At 39.4% G+C, this 19,284-nt stretch overlaps 1 protein-coding gene across 2 annotated transcripts in view; it reads left to right on the plus strand.

Annotated features, from left to right (window-relative positions):
* The window catches only part of unc5db (unc-5 netrin receptor Db), a 253,730-nt gene that overhangs the window by 100,483 nt on the left and 133,963 nt on the right, over positions 1-19,284 (plus strand). For both annotated transcript variants that reach the window (XM_019885253.1, XM_019885254.1), the window contains exon 2: positions 14,902-15,117. In XM_019885253.1, coding sequence (XP_019740812.1) covers positions 14,902-15,117 — 216 coding nt within the window. The remainder of the gene's footprint in view (positions 1-14,901; positions 15,118-19,284) is intronic.

The following is a 19,284-nucleotide window of genomic DNA, read 5'->3' on the forward strand; positions in this document are numbered from 1 at the left end:
GTAACATCTAATCACTGGCATTTCGTGAGTACTGAAGCCTTTAGTGAGTTTGTCTGGCACATAAATGTCCAGAGACACCTTTTGAATGCTCTGAGTGCACACTCCATCACTCAAGCAAGTACCAGCTCAGTCCGTGTTGTCCTGACATGATAAATGACTGTTGATTTGAATCAGTTTTGTTTCGACATGGTCCCCTGACTCTCTGGCTCTGTCAGTCACTTGCCATGTCGCCCGTGTCCCTGTATGCAAATTTAAACACGGTGCATTCATCAGCTGCAGGTCCACTGCACATACCCCCGTGTGAAGTCAGGTGGAAACCTGGGACTGGCGGTTGATTGGGTGAGGGAGCATTTTAGAGCCCGTGTTAAAATTAATCAGTATAATGAGGAAATAAGTGAGTTATTGGCGTCACAATCACTTCCTTCATTAAGAATGATATTTATGAGTATCCAGCAGCCAAGGGGACATTGCAGGTTTATGGAGCGTAGATTGCCACCTTGTTCCAATTATCCTCTACCTTTGAATGTGACAGGACTCGGTGCATCATTAGTTGTTGTTTAATGTGGAGAAAAGGGCAGCATGTGCACTGGCTTGCCAGTGCCACACCTGTTTTTTTGTTTATCCATGATGATGGCAATTAGTTGATTGTGCGATGGAAACACAATGGGAGAGGAACCAACAATAGCTTAAATGCTTAAAATTTGTCACCACATTTATCCCCTTTGGAGCAATTTCCTTTTTGCTTGCGGTTTTCATAAACGGGGAGACGTCACACTGCAAGGCCATCACAGACCAAACCCTGCCCAATCGTTTCGTGCTTCCGTCAAGATTCAGTCCATAGGTGCAGGTCTGTCAGGGAAGCGGGACAAGCAGCTGTTTAATCTGTTTATGATCCCATTTGTTCATCAGCGACTAGCTTTGTAGTTAACAAATGTAACATGAGTTGAAATGCTATATGTACTTTCCGATATTTCCCCTTTTGTTAAAGCTCCTTTTTAATTATCTTCTACTTCTTTTAACAAGACAAACGTCATTCTAACTTGACAAGTCAAGTCTTCTGCAGTGGGCACCATTTTATCTTTGCTATGTCACATTTTTTGTTTTCAGTTGAACTGAAATCAGTTCTACTTGATGTCATCAGACATTTGTCCTTTAGATGCAGTGTCAACTGAACACATGGTTTTATCCCATGGATCTTGTTTTATGTGCATCTCTGTGACCATGACAGACACTACTAAATAATAGACATCTTGCAGGCTTCCCTTCCAGCAGCAGTACCTTCACTTTAGAATTACTAATTCAAAGCCACTGGGACAGATTTTCAACATATGAGAAATTGGAATTAAAAATGCAGGTGCAACTAAAAATGCAGTTTAAAAACCCTTCATTAATATACATTTTTTTAAGGATATTAACATTGGATGCAAAAACTGCATTTTCATTCCAATGCACAACATGGGTTCAAAATGATCCAAATTCATTTTCAAGATTATTATATGATGGCTGAGATTTTTATTTGTCTTGATTTACTTCCTGTTCTACAAAGACCAAGGTTCCTTGCAGATAAGTAAGATAAAATAAGATAACCTTTATTTGTCCCACACTGGGGGAATTTGATAGAGAGAGAGAGAGAGAGAGAGAGAGAGAGAGAGAGAGAGAGAGAGAGAGAGAGAGATTTCGGATTAAATTTGTCAGATTTAATACGATGTATGCTGTGTAGCATTTGCGAAACATTAAATAAAAAATGTTTTAAAATTTTCTGTTCAGATTTTTGTACCAAAAAGATCAATAGCTTTCCGGAAATATAAGTTGGGTTTTCATATCTTCAACAGTTATTGAGATATTAGGTAACATGAACTGACACAGACTTCTGAAACACCCTGTACACCCACAGAGCAGTGAAATGTCATTTAATAAACATTTCTAAATTGTTATTGTGTGAAAGTGAACCTGTGTCAATATTTATTGAACTGTGTCTTTCTGAAACATTTATTTTGTGCAATGAAACACTTTTTTTTTCTTCCCCCCTAATTTTGCTGCTGTGGACTGCAAATTTCCCCAGTGTGGGACAAATAAAGGTTATCTTATCATATCTTATCTTATCTTATATGGTGTAGTAATATAAAACTTGTGCTCTTTCATAAAGTATAAAAGGAAAACCTAAAATAATGATTCATGCGAAACTAAAAGAATGTATTTATTATCCTGCATACTTGGAATAGTAATTGATAACGCACATCTACCCTATATCAAATCAGTATCCCAAAATCACCATGCACGGACATGCATTAATTGTACCCATGCTGTGCATTGTGACGACAAAAATTATTTTCATGAAAAAAAGAAAAAAGGAAATGAGGATGGGTGGCAAGCAAAGAAAAAATCATTTAAAATTCCTTGAATTGTGAAATTCATTTATTGCATAGGCAATGAAAAACATGTTATGCATCAAAGGCTCAAGAACACGTTTGATTAAAAATGACAAATACAGGTATGGCGAATGGGGCCTTTGATGCATGCACAGAATATTTTGGAGTAATTGATTTAGTGTTTCTTCTTTACAGTGGAAAGGTAGTGAAGTTAAGTCAAGTCAAATTGATTTATGTTGACCTTAATCACAAAAGATTTCTCACGGGCCTTCAGAAGCCCACAACTGACAAATATGAACAAAATCCCCTGATCCTATCTCCACTGGAGGGCAAGGAAAAACAGAAAAGAAAAAGAGAAAAAAAACGGGGGGAGAAGAAACCTTAAAAAGGGGTTGCAAATGGGGGGAAATCCGCCTTCCAGGATGACCAGGCTGCAATTGATGCCGAATGGGCAACAAATAAAACATAGGACCTGGTTTTGGTTGATTGGTGCACATGTGCTTGGCGTAAAAACGAGCCGAACTTAATTCTCGTGCAAGTGCAAGTCTTGTCTCGCGTGTTTGGGGCCGGGGATTACACAGTGCACCATTTCTGATAGGTAATAACTAAAGTGCAACTTCTAAATTCTGATTGAAGAAGTTCAATTTGATTGTTAGCCGCCATGTCATCATTAAGCTGTTGCACTACAACTTTTTCAAGGATTTTTGCAACACATATGATACAGTATTTGATACCAGCCTATAATTAATTACAAAGGCTCTCTGGTTCAAGTTTGGTCTCTTGAGTTGCAGGTGAAAAACGTACGGCTTAAAAGCTTCTGGGACAGTGGCAGCGCAGAGCGATAACTGAATAATATTCAAGATGGTAGTTGTAAAATTTACAATTTTGTCAGAAGGCTGCTCTAGCAAGCAGGTTGTCCGTTTTGCTGCGCTAACCAGTCGTGTAAGGCTTTCAAGAGAGAGTTTATTAAAATGAGAGAGGGTTGTCGCACAATTATTAGCCTTACTGCCACTTGAATAAAAGTAATTGCATGATTCAACTGGGTTTTAGGTATTGTGTCCTTAATCTTGTCCCTTCGGAGCTAAATTGCAAGAACTCGTGAACTGAATGGGGGGAGCAACTGGAGGGGGGTTGCTGTTGCACGAGCAATGCCACAAACTTTATTTGTATAGCACTTTTTATACATAAAAATGCAACTGAAAGTGCTGTACAATGCCTTAAAACATTCAAACTTACATATAAAAAAATAAGACTGATAACTCTGGAGAAACAATTAGTTTCAGCTTGAATGAGAGTGTCTTTGTATTTCAGCAAGCTCTTGAACCATGCCTGACGGAAGACCTCAAGTTTAGTCGCACGCCATTTGCACTCAAGCTACCTACATTATTAACTAAGTATGCGGGTTTCAACTGTAAACCATCGAGTAAGACTCCGAGGATGAGTTTTAAGTCTTAATGGTGCTATGGAGTCGAGGGCATTAAACAAAACAACATTGCAGTTATTTGTGAGATTATCAGTTGAACCACTGAAAGAAAAGGAAGCAGTTGTCAGAGGCAGTAGCTCAGAGAGCCCAGTCGTGGTTGAAGAACCAATACTGCGGCTGCTGTAACTTTAGTTGTGGTCAGGATGATAGCAATGCGCGAAGACTTCTAAGGTGAACAAGTCATGGTCAGACATAGCAGTGGCATACAGTAATCCCATTACATTTTGGATGCTAAACCCAAATCTAAGTATTACCATTTTTATGGGTCACTTCACCTGTTATCTGCGCAGTGTATTTGTACGTTAGAATGTCTGCCCAAATTATTGTACCGTTTTCTTCCGCACTATAAGTCACTTTGGAGCACAAGGCGCATCTTCAATGAATGGCCTATTTTAACACTGTTTTCATATATCGGGCAAACCGCATTATAAGGCGTATAGAATGGAATTGACAATACTGGCTGCAGTTGCCTTATGCATTCACTAGATGGAGCTATGCTGAGGGAATACAATACAATACAATACTTAACATGAATGGTTTCAATTCTCAATGCTCGGTAGCTTTGATTTGCAGCATCTTGTACATTTATTATTTTGTATGTTATCATATCTGATTGTATTCAGTATGCTTTTTTTGTAAAAGCGGTCTGATTTTGGAAGAAACTTGGCCCCTGAAATCCCCCAATATGTATTGGGCTGACAGGGAGCAGCATGTTTTTGTTTCTGTTGTTGTTTTTTTTTTTTTTCCTCGAAGTTAAAAAGTCAACGGTAATTGAGTTGCCACTTATATAGCACTTTTCTACCTCAGGTACTCAAAGCGCTTTACAGTGTTACCACATACACGACCGAAGACGCAGCATCAGGAGCTAATGGGGGTTCAGTATTTTGTTCAGACACTTCAACATAGTGGCAATGGCCGGGGATCGAGCCAGCAACTTCAAAGTTGGAAAACGACCACTGATACATGGCCCCCGCCCCCAATTTTTTTTTCTGAAAAGGAGAATATTAATCAACTACATTGTGTCTGAAATGTATATTGGAGCATAATAACATGTTCAATGGAAAGAATAAAATCATAAGGTAACGGAAATGTAATTCTTTCAGCAAAGAGATTAGAGTCAGACAAGACAAGCTCATTCTGTCGAGAACAGCTTGCAGTATTGGCTAAAATAGGGAGACTCCACATGTGGTGATGGATGGATGCAGAAGGGCTGCCTCCCCGCAGAGCGAAGACCGATCTCAGTTTGCTGCACTACACAATATTTGATGGGATTAGAAAGTTTTTGCAGCATTGATTTCATTTCACCAAATCGTTTCATCACTGACGTGTGCATTAAATTTCAATCAGGGCATAGTTCTACGGTCAGCTAGAAATAAATTCAAAATAACATGGATAAAAAGCCTGTTTGAGAAATGTTTAAAAGATGTCACAATCCGGCTGTATGTCTGATTTTTGGACTGATCCAATGTAGTGAACAGTTTGTGCAGGTGCATCTCAATGAATTGAAAAGGTGATTGATTTCAGCAGTTCATTTCAAAAGGGAAATAAATACTGGATATTCCAAACATTGATTAAATATGTTTGAAAACATTTCTCATCTTTAATTCTATGCATGATATTACACGTTATGAATAATAAAATTTAAATATGGTAAAAAAGTGAAGCATCGGAAAACACTTGTGTCACATTCCATCTATCAATCCATTTTCTTATCCGCTTATCCTCACAATGGTCGCGGGCGCACTGGAGCCTATCCCAGCCGTCTTCGGGCAGTTGGCGGGGGACACCCTGAACTGTTGCCAGCCACTCGCAGGGCACACACAGACAAACAACCATTCGCGCTTACACTCACACCTAGGGAACAATTTAGAGTGTTCAATCAGCCTGCCACGCATGTCTTTGGAATGCTGGAGGAAACCGGAGCACCCGGAGAAAACCCACGCAGGCATGGGGAGAACATGCAAACTCCACACAGGAAGGCCGGAGCCGGGATCAAACCCTGCACTTCTGCACTGCGAAACCAACGCGCCATCCAGTCGACCACCGGGCCGCCCCGTGTCACACTCCAATAAGCTAATTAACTTGGAAAACCACCTGCAAGGGCTTTCTGAGCCTTTAAATTATGCCCGGGTCTGGTTGAGAAGCACATAAAATCACGGGGAAGACTGCTGACTTGACACATGTCCAGACTTCTGTCATTGACACCCTCCACGAGGAAGGCAAACCACAAAAGGTGATTGGTCATGAAGCTGGCTGTCCACAAAACACTGTATCCATTCACATTGACAAGTTCAGTGGAATGAAAAAGTGTGTTCGAAAAACATGCACAATCAACAGGAACAATGCAGACTTGAGAGGATTGTCGCGCAAAACCCTTTCAAGAATTCGGGGGAACTTTTCAAGGAGGCTTTACAAACTAGCCGCTCCTAAACCACAGACGTTAGTAGTGCCTCACTTGGGCAAAGGAGAATAACAATTGGACTATTGCAAAGTGGTCTCAAGTCTCAGTTTCAGATTAAAGTTACATTTCACTGGGAATTAAGCACCCAGAATCTAACAACGGAAATAAATTGCTCTCAACAATATTCAAATTTATTGTGATGCACTGGTCTCTCACTGCTGAGTCCAGGCCCAGATTTAAAAAAGAAAAATAACCAAGAGATGGCTTCGTCAGGAAAAGGCATTCGGCGTAAAAATCTCAGCGTAAATCCAAAAGTGCTGAGTGTGGTCTGTAGCACTCCAGATAATTCCTCTCTACTGACCTCTTCGGTGTTTTCCTCAGCTTGCTGAGCTTGATTTAAAGGGAATGCATCCTAAGAGAGAGTTGCAGCTTCTTGACAACAGCTGCCCTACAGTACTTCACCTGAGGAACGAGTGATCTTATCATTTTCTTAAGTGTGTCATTGAGCCTCCATCCCTTTCGTCAGTGTGACCGATGCAAGCAAGAAGGCTGCACTTGAGTAAGCTAACTGCCAAAAGCCTCATAGCTGAAAATGGCTCACCTGTCTGTGGCTGAGTTCTAAATTTATTTATTTATTTATTTAACAGACGCTCGCTGTTTTCTCTAATTTCAACAATGGTGAAGAAAAGAAAAACAGCTCATCCTCAAAATTTCTAATACCCTTTTATTTTTTTATTATTGTTTGAATATGGCGGCCCAGTGGTCGACTGGTTAGCACGTTGACCTCACAGTGCAGAGGTGAAGGGTTCAATCCCGGCTTCGGCCTTCCTATGGGGAGTTTGCATGTCCTCCTCGTGCCTTCCTGGGTTTTCTCCGGGTACTCCAGTTTCATACTTTCCAAAAACATGCATGACAGGCTCATGGAACACTCTAACTTGTCCCTAGGTGTGACTGTGAGTGTGAATAGTTGGTTGTCTCTGTGTGCCCTGCGATTGGCTGGCAACCGGTTCAGGGTGTCCCCCGTCTACTGCCCGAAGACAGCTGGGATAGGCTCCAACACGCCCGTGACTCTCGTGAGGAAAAAGTGGAATAGAAAGTGGATGGATGAATATATTATTTTTAATCTACTTTCATTTGTTTTGTGAGTAGTTGAGAGTAGATGAGACGACGCAATGCGTTCGCCTTTGTGGGAACTCATCCCATGCACCGAACAGCAATGACAACAAGTACGTTATCACATTGTAGGGGGTACTTGGAATCATTTGATAATGTATTAGACTCATCAAAATCAAAATGGCCGCATGTCAACTCAAGTTGCAGGGGCAGGGGACTCAACGACTTTCCGACGTAACGACTTTGGCATAATACCTTTCGCTGACTGACATGAAGACCAGCTGGTATTTTGGAAAAGTAATATGTTAAACTTTGGCAAAATTGGAGCTGTTCTTTATACAAAATAATCACAGCAGCAGGCTAATTTAATGTGAAAAACATGCAAGTTTAAAACTTACTGGTATCTGTATTTTTTTTTGTTCTGCAAAAGAGAATATTGAATACTGTTCAGATATATGAAGCGCTTTATCAAATGGTTCGTTTACATTGATATTTTAATGACTAAAAAGAACCAGCTTATTCTGAAAATTAAGTCAAATAGTGTATTTAAAGAGAAATAGCCTGTTTTGTTGCAAGAGAGCAAGCTTTTTCTACTATCAATGTTGTATTATTAACATTTTGAGGAAAACTATATATATATATATATATATATATATATATATATTGACAATTGGCTTTCAGCTGCTTGTCGTGATTGTGCTGTGCATTTTATTGACAATGTTAAGTTCTTTTGAGACTGGAGACATTTGTTCAAGAGAGATGGATTTTTGTTTAAAATCGCCTGGAATGAAGATATTTGATAAATCTCTCCGTTCCTGCCACCAAGGTCCTTCCATTTTCTATTCATATCCATCTATAGTATGGCTGTCTTGACTCCATTGATTCGGTTAAGATTGATGCTGTAATCAGAAAGGAAGACGTCGCTGTGGAGAAACACTGGAATGGTTACGTCTCAAAAGAGAATGTGAAGACAGGCTGAATCCAGGTGTTGGAATAACGAAACTGCAGGTTTAGTATGACAAATATCAACAGAGTCTTCTCATTTCTTCTGTTCAGAGAATTGTATGATGACATTTTTCACAGGGAAACTACCAAGTATATGTCAAGTGTAAGCAAGTCAAAGTGAAGCACACTTAAACTGGTGCCATCCTGAAGTCCTGCATCCTCCACTCGTTCAAGCACATTTTGACCTTCAAGACTCCTCAGACCCGATTGAGACTGTCTCACAACTGAAACCCATAACATTCTCTCTGGATAGATATATATTTTCCCCTAATTTATTATTTATCCAGGAAAGGCAGCTGAGAACAGAATCTCATTTGCAAGGCCACTGTAAGATGATATGAAATGATGTGAAAAGATGGACCAGAGAATTGAAAATTGTCTTTAACTGCATTTCTCCAGCTCTTGGGGATTGCAATAAATTCTCTTCATTCTCGGCAGTTTCCATAGACAAAAAAACTGCAGTAATTCTCTCTTCACCTTAAAAAGTCCAATTTGATTGCTTTAGCAGTAAGTAATAACAGTCAGATATCCAAGCGTTTGTTTCTGGAAAAGACTGAGTCGAGGGCTGTCTTTCAGCGAGTTCATGCCTTTCTGCTGTAGTAATTTTCTTTTTCTTTTAATCAGTCTGGCCTCAACACATCACTGAGACAGTACTTGTTAAAGTCTTAAAAGCATACGATCATTCTCCACAAAGCACTGTGTTGAGTCTACTTGACTTCAGTGCTGCAATTGTCACAGTTGAACACAACATTCTTACTGTTATCAGGAAACAGGACCACATAAAACCGGTCCTTAAATGTCAGCATTGGCTTCATGAGAAAAAAAGTTCAAAATGTGGCCTGAAAACATTGTTCACTGCTGCATTTTCATCTTCCACCCATTATCTGAGCCGCTTATCCTCACAAGGGTCGGGGACACGCTGGTGTTATGGAGCGCGTGAAGGTAGTGGACCCACAAAAGCAGGAGAACTAGGGGTTACTGAACAAAATCACTTGCAGGGTTACACTGGAAAAAAAAAAGCGCTGAAAACCGCAACAAACCGAAGTAACAAAACAAAAACCAGACAGAAACAGAAAACAACTTCACAGCAACAGAAAAAAAATAAAAATAAATAAAAAACGAAACAATATCAGAGCTGCATGATCTTTTTTTTTTTTTTTTCCAGTCTGGCCATGTGATTGAGACTTGTGCATGCATCCAACGGAAGATTCTATTCCACCTTCCAAATCAAGCTCATAGTTAAAACAGTTGTTCATGCTATCCATGACAGAACACTCAGTCAACGTGGTGAGACTAATTTCAAAATAAACGTCTTCCAACTCCAGTAACAAATTGACATTGGTGCTCCTTTTAATTTAGTTTTTCCCTGCAGCATGTTCCGGCATAACGGACAACTTGACTCGTTTTTAATGTCACAGTAGTTGCGGTGTTTCACAAACCATCAACATCCTGTTAACAATACTTCTAAATTACACTGAGATTGTATTAAACAGGGCCTGTTGCCAGCGGTTATCGGTGGCTTTACTGTTAGCCGCTCCAGCGTTTGCCTATCCTGCATCAACCGGGCCATTGTTAGCGGCTTCACGCTCAGGAAGGAAGACGGCGAGAGCTGGCCGATTACTTTTCAAAGGCAGTTTAATCGACGAAAATGATTCTGCACACATTGATACTGACATATTTGCCGTTCCTAGTGATCACTTTTTTTTTTTTTTTTTAATCAAACCAAATAGTCAAGCGTGCTGTTTCAGCCGCAAAATCGCTACTGTGGTTCTGGCGTCATTTTGTCTCATAGGCTAAACCTATGGGGAGAGATTTGTTTGCTATCCCGTGAATGATGCCACTGGCACCTTCTATATGCAAATCATGTTTCATGTTAAAATCAAGCAAAAACTCTGAATATTTAGTAATAATATCAGTAAACAACATGTGTGTTTCACTTTTATTAGAGAAGAAATGAGCATTTTTGAAATTTCCAAACGAATTATCAATTATCAAAAAAAAAAAAATCTCTGAAACTAGAGCCAATTCAAGGAATCGTCATCTTCAGACTCAGCAGAGATCATAAAAATATTTTTGGCACTCTGAAGAGAAAAAAGTGTTCGGCAGTGTAATTAAGAATGGCAGCAAATCAGGGGACCCCCTTATACACAAGTACACTGAAAAAAATCAAGTCAAGTCAAGTACAACTTTATTGTCTAATGCGCTGTATGTGCAACATACAGCGGAGATGAAATTTCTTCCCTCTCAACCAGATAAGGAAATATATAAAATATATTTTTAACGGTGACTGAGAAGGTGACTTTGGTGGTTGTATTATACACAGATGCATGTACATGGGATTTTTCAATGTTTTTTCATGTCACAGATTTTTTTTGTTTTAATTCATCTTCCTTTTCATTTTAACTTTTGTTTTGAAATCGTTCTCTTTTTCTTCATAGCACTATGGATTTGCCTTGTATAAATGGTACGATACAAATAAACTTGGCTTGCCTTCACAATCCATGACAAGAAATTTGAAGTTCAAAAAAGCACCAGGAAAAAAACAAAGACAACTGTCCTAAATTTTTGTCATTGCCAAATCATCGAGGATATTAATTGTCAGTAAAATTTCATTTGAATCATAATTTATTCTGGGTACAAGAACAAAAGTCAATGATTCACTGCATGCACGTTATAAGCAACCCAATAACGATTTTTTTTTTTTCATCAAAGTTGGTTTGGACATGACTGGGAGGTTTTACCAGAATTCACAATTTGGATTTGATGCTGACACTTTGGGAAGACTAACTGTTTAACTTAACGTTTATTCCATTAGGTAGTACTTGAAATGGTGTTAAACTTCATTGTTTCTTGCTGAGAAGCAATTCTAATATTTTGCCCCTCTCATGGAATAGGTGAACATCATATTAGAAGCAGACCTTAGAAGGCTGCAGTTCAGTTCTACAACACTGCAAAGTAAAAGACAATAGTCAACATCATTTTCAAATTGTCCCTCCCATACGGTGACAGTGTTAATATAAATGGAGTGTAATTATCTTGTAAATTTTGTATGTCATCGATCTCGAATGGATCCCAATTAGACCTTGCAAGTAGATCAAATGTAATTGGTGTGAGTGTATGTGGCTGTAGGATGTGGTAACAATTGCCACCTCCATCACGGTTGTCTTCTTGCCCCTCTGCTATCCTACCCATCACCTTGTTTTAGCCGTGCTAGCTCTCAAGGACAACAATGACTGAGAGAGGGTGAGGGGGGTCAATTCGATTTTAAAGGTCGCAATTGGATTCTGTGCTTTTGTGAGCTACGAGGCAAACAAAAAAGGCTTGTATTGTACCTGGGAAGCAAAGATCTTGGGGCACCAAAAAAAACAAAAACATACCATCCAAAGTAGCAACACAAAATTGCTGTATTCAAAAACAGAACTCATTTAGTCAAGAAAAGAAAGTAGAAACTGAAAATCGCCTTATTCAGAGAAATACCCGTGAGGACAAAGCACAGGGTGACTCGAGAGTTTGGAAAACATGACAGGAGGAAAAGGGCAACAACTTGGCAATCCACAATGTGGAGGTCAAGGATCATCCAGCACAGAACAACCGGAGAAGCTGGCTAAATAGGCTGCCATCTACTCAGGCCGATGTGGATCAGGTTGAGGGGGTGAGTCTCCGCCTCCGAGTTCGGGCCCGCCTCCTGCCAGGCTCCAGCAAAGCAGAGAGGGAGAGGAAAGCAGAGAAACATGGCAAAGGCAACACAACCGGGATACCGTGGTGGGACATAATGACTTTGAAGGTTGTTTGTACCGTTGAATAGCTCAGCTGGAGCTGTCTTGATGGGGTTAGGGTGTATTGCTGGGAAAGCTCGGCTCTGGCAAGATCACAAACATCCTGTTGTTGTTTGCTTGCTTAATGTGCGTGGGAGGGAGAAGGCGCTTTCATTCCAGCTCCGCGCTCTGGGCGGAGCAACTATAAAAGGTGGACATTGCCTTTCAAATCTGGCCTCCTATATATCCCCCCCCCCCACTCCCCATTGACTTCAGCGCTTTTCCTCCACGCATTTCTGACACCGTAATGTGAAACAACATATCAGATTCAGTTATAATTTGCAACACACTTATTGATATTTGCTATATGCTGTTGCTCTATAGTGCACGAAATTGAATCGAAATCGCCATATCTCTCAGAAAAATAGCAATTCAATCCTTTGCTCAAATTGGTCACCCCGACTCTATGCTATATTTTGTTTTTGTCCTTTGTACCCCTGTTGGTGACACCTACATTTCCAATAAATACTGTGCCGTAACGTTACGTAATGATGTTTAATTTGCCCCTTGCCTGCGTAAATGCCGAAATTTCACTTTACAGTCTAGCATGCAACAACTAGTGCGAGAAATGAAGAGATCGTGTGAGGGAGGTAGATTAAAAACATTGTCTGGTGATCAAAATAATTAATTTAGGACCCCGATTATATCAGTATTCGTACTTTTTCTGATATTTTTGTTTGATGGTGTGCCATGAGAGTTTTCTGATGTCAAATCGGTTCCTTGGCGCAATAAAAGTTGGAACATTCCGTACAACATTCCGTGTGCAATTATTAACATTTTAGAACAACGGGTACTGAACAATGTATATTAGTCTTGATGTAAGATGATCATTCTCCACAATTACATTGAGCTTTTTTTAGTTACAGTAGCAAATGAATAATTTGAATAACCACAATTTGGTTTTGAAAAGAAAAAAAATGAAAGAAACTAATTATAACTTTCTGAATAACAAAACCCAAATTTAGACATCAGCCTGGTCTTGAATTTCCAACCTCTCCTTATCTTAAACTCCCTTCACATACACGCGCACATGCGTACGCACACGCACACACACACACACACACACACACACACACAGAGTTTTTGTGGTTCCTCGCTAGTGCTTTGTTTGCTGTTGATATTTGCTGACTGAGTTATGTTGACTTGCTTCGCTAGAAATTGTTTGTTAAATTTGAGAAATCCCTGAATTGTTTTGTATTTGGGTTGGACGTCTTGGATGTTGGTAGGAGCAGGGACGCGCGGCCGGGGCACGTAGAGCCTAATTATGATTACATTCAATTATTTTAGTTCTGTGATCCATGCTTTACATTGATTTTCTTTATCAATCCAATAATAATGATTTCATCATGAATATTTAAAAAAATGTGCATATTTCCTTTTCAAAAATATGAGCGAGAGGGGAAGAGCAGCTGCAAAGACTTAAGAGTGTCCTTTGGGCCTCATGCGACCATACGCACGTTAATGGGCTCTTTGCACACACCATTTCCACATTTCAACTTTGGAGGTATGCGAACTTCCGTCTGCTAGTCTTACACATGGCGATAGTATCAAACTCTTTAAAATATATGCGTAATCTGCTGAAATGACATGAAGTTATCATAAAGGACGTATTACCTTATTCGCTCCAGTTAACCAAGTGTCGGTGAAGCGATCAAAGCATTATAGCTCACTTCATGAGCCGTTTGCTGTATCGCGGTCCATGTGAACACGGCTTACTTTGACACACTCAACCCAACTTTGTTTAGAGAGCAAAGAAACAGCCACAAAATAGAATACACAGTCTTTATTGTCACATTGTTTTGTGCAGATGCAACAAATTATAACGATTTATATACTGTATATAAATCATGACATCATAATAGTGACAAGCATATAGTACTGATAAGGATAAATGTTCCCACGAAGCTACTTGATGAAGCGGCTAACATTGACTCTATGTAGCCGGGTTGCCTCACATGGACAGCGGGGGGAGAGAAGGAGTGAGGGAGCGCAGCTTCGTGACTCGGCGGGGAGCCAAGCAAGAAAGAGAAAGACAGACAGACTACCTTTGTCGGTTCGATGTTGGAATAGTTAGATTGTCTTGCAGAATGTAGAAACTTTTTTCTCTTTAGTGCCGGCTCACCGGTTAATATATTCAAATAAAAAGTTGAATATAATGGTCGGCACATCACAGAGTTGGCTGGAGGAGGAATTTATTCGTAAGTCACAACTTTGGAGGACATTTCCGCCTTGCAAAGCACCAGCACCGAACTATTGAAGAATATCTGAAACAAAAACCCACGTTAAGACAATTATAAGGCTGAAGTTATTTTTCCTCCAAATGGCATCCTGGTAGCTTGGAATAAACTGAAGGTCGGAAGCTCGTACGCCTTTGTATTTTCCACCGAAAATATGTCATGAGCTGCCGTACATTGATGTAGGCATGCAGTTCATGGTGTGCACCCTCACACAAGAGATATTCCTGTTTCTCTTCACCAATACATGTGTTTTTCACACATCTGATATACTTAATGAAGGTGTGTGATCTACTTAGTCTTTCTGATGAGCCAGAAAAGTGAAATGTAATTAAAGTAGGAACTCCGCAACTTCCAGCACTGCTACTTGCTCTAGACTCCATGTGACTTGGTTTTACAAATGCCATTGTTTTCTGTGTGACGTTACAGTGCCCATTCCCTTGAAGCGGATCAGTTTCATAACCGAGGTGTTTACTTGCAGGTTCTACAGGGGATGCTCAGCCAGGCGCCCAACCCTCAGCGCAGGGCACCCTGCCGCACTTCATTCAGGAGCCAGAGGACGCCTACATAATCAAGAGCACTCCTATTAAACTGCGCTGTCGAGCCACACCTGCCTTGCAGATCTTCTTTAAATGCAATGGAGAATGGGTTCACCAGAACGAGCACTTCTCCCATGAGTATCAAGACCTCAACACTGGTAAGATGAAGCTATGTGACTTGATTACAGCCTAATCCTTCCACTGACTGGGATAATGTCAGTTAGCTGCACAATGGAAATGGTGAAGAATTTCCACCACAAAAAGACAACTCTCAAAATTCACTTTGCATATTAACCAGAACCTGACTGTAAAAAACAAACAAACATAATTGCCCACTATGAAAATGCTTTTCGTTCAATATTTTGGTTAACTGGTGCCACATAGATTGTATTTTCCGCACTATAAGGTGTGCCTAAAAGCATTCAATTTTCTCCAAAATTGACAATGCACCTTCTAATCCGATGCGCCTTATATCTGGATCGATATTCTGATTTCTTGGATATTTTAAACTGAAAGGCGCTTTGTTACAGCTACAGCGGTCGTGAAAGCACGATACAAATAAAGCTGTATTGTATTGTATTGTATTCCCTTTTAGCCTACCTGCATCTAGTGGATGCATAATGCAACCCCAGCCAGTATTGTAGCTTCTTTTCTATGTGCCTTATAATGCGGTGTGCCCTTGAGATGAAAACAGTTTTCAATAGGCCATTAATTGAAAGTGCACCTTATACTCCAAAGTGCCTTATAATGCGTAAAATACAGTAATAATAGTACGGTAATAATAATAGTGCTTTGTGCGTTTTTCTACACACATATATATATATTCATTGAGTACAGTTAGTATTTGTCGAGTGGAAATGTGCTCATCTGGAAGACCTGACTGAGGTCTCCTGATGGGATTTGTGGTTAGTAAATACCCTACAGTGCAGGGGAGAATACCCCGTGATTAGAAACGGCAAGGAAGCCGTCTGTCTTGTATGCATGAAGTTCCCTGCAAAGCGGCTATAATAACATCTAAAAATTTTGTTCCACTGTGATCGCTGTGGTATGAAATTATTGGAAGCCTGATCGTGGTAAAATGTACATTTTACACATTGGTTTGGAGGGGAATCAAGTGTAAACATTTATTTAATTTAGGAAAATAATATGTATATGCAACTGCTGCTTTACAGAGAAAAACACATTCCAAAAGGTCACGTTTTAGAGCCACATAAGAAGAACTAAATGATGTGCACCAGACTGAAGGAAAAGCCTCACCTATTTGTGTACTTTAAATTTGGCAGCTGTGACCCCACTCAACAGCACTTCCTGGAAAAGTGTGCAAAACAGAGTGTCATGGTTCATTTCTTTGTTTATTTTGTTGCAACCAATTAAATGGCATATGACCTCATTGGCTAGTCCAGTGGAAAGTTGGGCACCCTGGGCCACCAAGACAGTAGCCAGGGCAAAGCAGGGGAAGAGCGTCATGCGGCAAACCATTTAATGGTGGGGTCGTACTGTGAGTCATTTATCGTCAAATAATCTGTTGTTTCCAACAAGCGAGTGCCATGCTGACGGTACAATTGAAGAAAATGTGATAAGGAAGCCCAAGTAATTAGATGGCCTGCATGGGTACATGACAAGTACAGGACAAGCTGACTTGTGGACATAAACATTTCATTGCAGGTTGAATCGAGGCGAAAGCAGGGTGCATAATGCATCACTCTCGGTTACGTGTAAGAGCTTAAATGTTGGATTGTTGGACACAAACAGATTCTTGATTGTGTTGTTGAAAAGAATAAAGCAAATATTGCGCTATCACATTTCATGAAATCATACTTCAGGTTCCTCAGTAATTTTCAGTTCGTTATCATTTCTTTTTAACCGATAAAGGTTAGAAACTATATTTCGGGCATTTTTTTTTAAATTACATTAAATTAAAGGGTACTCTGTAAGGACTTGCACTGAACATTACATGTGCAATTAATGAAAGAAAAAAACATGGCTGTGTTGTAGTTTTTGTGATAATAGCGCTTCTCCAGCAAAGTGATAATTTACTGTCTGTGGCCAACTCCGTGTCCAATGAGTGGAGTTGTAGTACGTACATGTATGCCTCAAAATCTAAGATCCCATATTTGTCAAAAGGACACAAAAGATGGTTTTGGTAGATGCAAGATGAAATTAGTTAATGCTTAAAAGGTTAATCAGTGTTTTGTCAGGCTTGAGTTTGGGCCAATTCATTGTTGCGTTTGAGTCATGTGGAAAGATCTACCGCCTCAGTCTGCATTCTAACTCAAACGCTCGTTGACCACCTAAGTGTGGATCGGGCTCTCCTCTCAGGTATTAAACATTCACTTCAGCCTTCTGAAATCTTCCATTTTTACTTTCATCAACTGTGTTCGCGCAAAACAGCTTTAAATGCGACTTGATTATAAATGCAAATTGTTTGAGTGTCACTTTTTGCAAAATATTTGTCAATTGTGGCTACAAAATAAAACTAACATGTGGAGCAGGTGTGCCCATTACGTCGATTGTGCATCAACTAATTCACAAGCCCTTACAGTTTTATACTATTTTATACTATTTATACTATTTTTATACGTGTACTGTCTATGGCAGTTAAATGTGTTTAAAAATAAAAAGATTGGCTTCCAATTTGTTTTGTCTACTTTAACCCATGTGCTGCAGTCGATCTGAATAAGTTTATATAACGCAACATACAATTTTACAAAAATTGTAAAAGTATTATTCCTGAATATTTATTTCACTTTCAACCACTCGACATGTTCAGTGGCATCAGTGCTATACATACACATATAGTTCTTATTTTTTTCTTTGTATTTTTTCCCTCTATGGACAATAAAAGCGGTATTGTGCTATGACCAAAACATAAATATAAATCTATATAAATAAAACATGAATTGGAATATTTCATATCACACACTTTTTATGCTGTGTCTTTGATTTAAAGATGACAATACGCAAAAATCTACAAAAATTGTAGAAATTGTAACATATGGGGTAACCCATGTGTTACAAACATCGTAGAAATTGCAGCACAAGGGTTACGCTTATTTAGAATAATAAAAATGATTATAGGAACAAACAATCCAAGTACTTCCATTCAAAGTGGGAGGAGGACTTTTTGTTCCCACGATGTGGTTTCGAAGTGCGTTTGCCTCATCTGCCAATGAAATATCACAATGTTAAAGAAAGGAAATGTAGAGCAGCATTGACGGGCTGTTTATAAAAACATTAATAAGTCCCAGCCAATACTGTTCTCCAATATGACTGATGATCATTTGGAAATGTGCTTGCGGCTAAATATCAACAGCTAACGTCTTGCTAGACAGTGCATCCTTCAGCTGATTCCATTCAGTGCAGGTCACGCAAGCTACACCAACACACAATATATTTGTGGTTTTCCAAGAAGCACGCTTGTAGTTCCTTTTATTTTGCTTGATTTGTACTGAGCAGACAATCGTAAGATAGCATTCAACAACAATGCATCACTCCACTCTTTCTTCGTCTCAGATCTTCTTTGTATTTTCTCGATGCCCCCCATCGAGATACTCCTGTCCATAATGCCCTGAGTGGTGGAACCAATACGCCACAATATTGCACAGAAACAGACTTCCCAGTATATTTGTAAACATATGTTTTTATTTATTTATTTATTTTCTTCGGTAGATCATTTTTAACTTGCTCATTTAATAATTAGCGCACATGCTATAAAAGTGTGGGCAACCCTGCTAGAGAGAATAAAATACAACATTGCTGATGAATAAACCTCAACATGTGCAATTAATTACAACACAGGTTAATGTATCCGTAATGCCACATACAGTTATCTTGGAAGCAAAATAATTTTAGCGCATCTGCTTCACAGCGGAAATGTTCTGGGTTAGAATTTTGGCTCATGTGGAGTTTGCATGTTTGCCCCAATGCTATGCTAAACTACTACTACTACTATTAATAATAATAATAATAATAATAATAATAATAATAATAATACGGCTCAGAATCAGGCATAGTGGACCTTTTTGAAACTTTGAGCTACTTTTTGGGTAGTGATTAATGTGAAAGGTTGCAGTTTGATACACACTGGGGAAATAACCAATCTGCTCAAATTACATTTAAGGGGGCACCTTTCCAATGTAGGCTCAACTGCGCTGCTACTTTACAATGATGGCTGAATGTTGAAATTAAATCCTGAATTTGTGAAAAATAGGATCTTCACCTGTGAGGAGCATTTCTACATGCTTGTCATTGAAGTGCCAATCATAATCAATACAGTCATTCTAATAATAGGCCGGGAGTCAAATATATATATATATATATATATA

Source organism: Hippocampus comes, unplaced genomic scaffold (genome assembly GCF_001891065.2).
Source record: "Hippocampus comes isolate QL1 unplaced genomic scaffold, H_comes_QL1_v1.1 scaffold45, whole genome shotgun sequence".
Classification (NCBI taxonomy): Eukaryota; Metazoa; Chordata; class Actinopteri; order Syngnathiformes; family Syngnathidae; genus Hippocampus; species Hippocampus comes.